This window comes from Hevea brasiliensis, chromosome 17 (genome assembly GCF_030052815.1).
Source record: "Hevea brasiliensis isolate MT/VB/25A 57/8 chromosome 17, ASM3005281v1, whole genome shotgun sequence".
Lineage (NCBI taxonomy): Eukaryota > Viridiplantae > Streptophyta > Magnoliopsida > Malpighiales > Euphorbiaceae > Hevea > Hevea brasiliensis.
Window position 1 is genome coordinate 9,500,224 of NC_079509.1, and position 2,495 is coordinate 9,502,718.

Sequence of the window (2,495 nt, forward strand, 5' to 3'; positions counted from 1 at the left end):
TAAAAATTATAAAAAAGTAATAATGTAAAAATACAAAATCTCCCCATTAATCCACGTGGATCAACTTGATCCATGTATCACTACTCTATTGATAATTGAAATGATAGTTATTGTAATTGTTATCATATGTCATTGTTATATGATTTAGTAAGAAATGCATATATTGCTGATAATCTAAAATATTGAAAGGAGAGGTTTTACTGAAAGAGACTTTTGTATATATGTGATCCAAATAATTTTAATATTTTTTAATTAATATATATAGTTTACAGTAATATCAAACAAATAAGTACGTAACACAAATACTCATCGAATAAAAAAATATATTTTTTCTAATAAATTATTTTATAAAAATAAATGAAATTCAAAATATTTAAATAATTCTATGTATACATATAAATGAATTAATTAAAACTTTTAAAAATAGAAACATATCCAAAATTTTAAAATATCAATTAAATTAAATTTAAATCGCCAAAAATAATGTACTAAAAAGAAAGAGAGCTCAACTCAGATTCAAACACAGTATTAAAAAAGGCCATCAGCCCAACTCATCTGCTGAGGCTGAAAGTTGCGAAGGTTCCTAAAAGATAAACAGCACAGAGCCCAACCCACCATTGAATTTTAACTTCATACACATTTTGCATTTACTGAGATTCTAGTACAGCAACACCTCTCAAGCTGACAAAACACACAAACGGAAAGCCAAAACGTGCGCATGCAGTGGGCAGCCTAAGGGCACTTGGTCTTGTTGCCATGGGTGGTCATCTCTGTATAGCATTTCCCACATACTTCTCTGTTCCCTGAGGTCCCTGGTGGCACACACTTACACCTCACACAGCACGTGCCACATGCTCTATTGCACAAATTAGGCCTTGAGTGGAGGCTGCACCTCTGCTTGCATAGCCCTCCACAATCTGATTAATTAAGTAGACAACAAAAAATTACAAGTACAATAAGATTTATTAATTAGACAACACAAATCCAAATACTAAATTAGGATATCAGTGACACCCACCCATTTCTTGCATGAGCCTCCTGTTTCCACCTCTAACACCAATCTGTGGGGAAAACCCATATATACATCAGCACTAGAAACATGCATGCAAATATATAGATATATATGTGTCGTCTTGCCTGGGTAATATGAGCAATTTCTTCTTCTATCTTGAGATCAGATGAAACCTGCAAGTATGCAGTATTCAAGAACAAAATGGGTTGAACTTTACAAGGCGTGCAGAGTGTTTGGCAAGAAGAACCCATATCTGAAATTGAAAATGAAAACCAGCCTTTACCTCTGCAAGGCAGAAGAGCAAAACGGCCGATACAAGAAGCAAACGGACTGCCATGGCTGCCAGTAGAGAAAGCGAAGCGAAGAAGCAATTTAGTGTATAGTGCGGTGTGGCCGTGTGGGTATCGCAGTGCGTGCTCTTTATAGAGGGGGCATATTGATATCACTGGCTGCTGGCTTGACTAAACTAGTCGTTTATTCTGCTAATAATTACAATAGGACTTGAGTTGACGGGATGCATGTCGACTCATACTCATCTCTATATATTTTTTTTAATATTCACTTATTTTTTACGTGTGTGACTCCAAATTAAGATGAAAATTTTGTATTGTACTCTATTCTATATCAAATGAAGCAAAATTTTGTATTTCATTTTTCCCTTACTGTTATCATTCATGGAAGTTAAAAAGGAAAAATTAATGATCTTTATGGATCAATGAAGAGTCGATTTGGATGGTATGATGGTATTGAAATCGAAAAGCAAGATTGATATATGAAAAATGTCCCACTTTGTTGATGCTTTCATTACAGATACAGCTGGTTTGCGCTCCTTTGAACGAAATGGTCCTGGCAATGTAGGCTCAGAAAAGTAGGTTTGGACCTGTCATCGCCAAAATTGTAACTATAGTACTGTGATTTTGATCATTGATGATCATAAAATATCTCTTATCAAATTCACAAATCACGACAAATTGCACTGGCAGAAACTGAAACTGACCCACCTGAGCTGTTTGAACTGTGAACACACTTTACTATCGGGTCCCTAATAAAAATTCTTTTGGTTCGTGAAATAAAAATAGGATAGTTACTAAAATCTTTATCATTCAACCAAACGAATTGATTAATGATTTGTTTTGATTTGATCTGGGCGGGCAATACAGCTGGACTTAGGTGTGGAAACCAGCTCTTGATGTACCTGGCTGGCAACTTGCGGTTGCTGGTTACATTGTAAAGTTGTCACAGGGAGAAAAGCTGTGGATTCGGTCCCAGTGTAGCCGACGCATGACAAAGTACGACCTCGTCTTATTGTGTTTAGGTATTTTATCTTGACGAGGACATGCTTATAATGGATGAGGAAAATGGTTGTCTCCAAATCAGACATCAATCTCCTTACAAAGTCTACCATATACCTTCTAAGTAATGACCCAAATCCAATTAAACTTTAAAAATGAGATCTAATTACAAAACTGCATTACAGTCAAGA

The 2,495-nt window shown here is 35.2% G+C and overlaps 1 protein-coding gene across 1 annotated transcript; it reads right to left on the reverse strand.

Moving 5' to 3' along the window:
* Positions 1–489: 489 nt before the first annotated feature.
* LOC110660492 (snakin-2) lies at positions 490–1,507 on the reverse strand. Its single transcript, XM_021818829.2, has 4 exons — positions 1,296–1,507; positions 1,138–1,185; positions 1,019–1,061; positions 490–917 (listed from the first exon to the last, which is right to left on the reverse strand). The coding sequence occupies exons 1-4, from the start codon at positions 1,347–1,349 to the stop codon at positions 733–735; spliced, it is 330 nt and encodes a 109-aa protein (XP_021674521.1). The 5' UTR covers positions 1,350–1,507; the 3' UTR covers positions 490–732.
* Between the last annotated feature and the right edge of the window lie 988 nt (positions 1,508–2,495).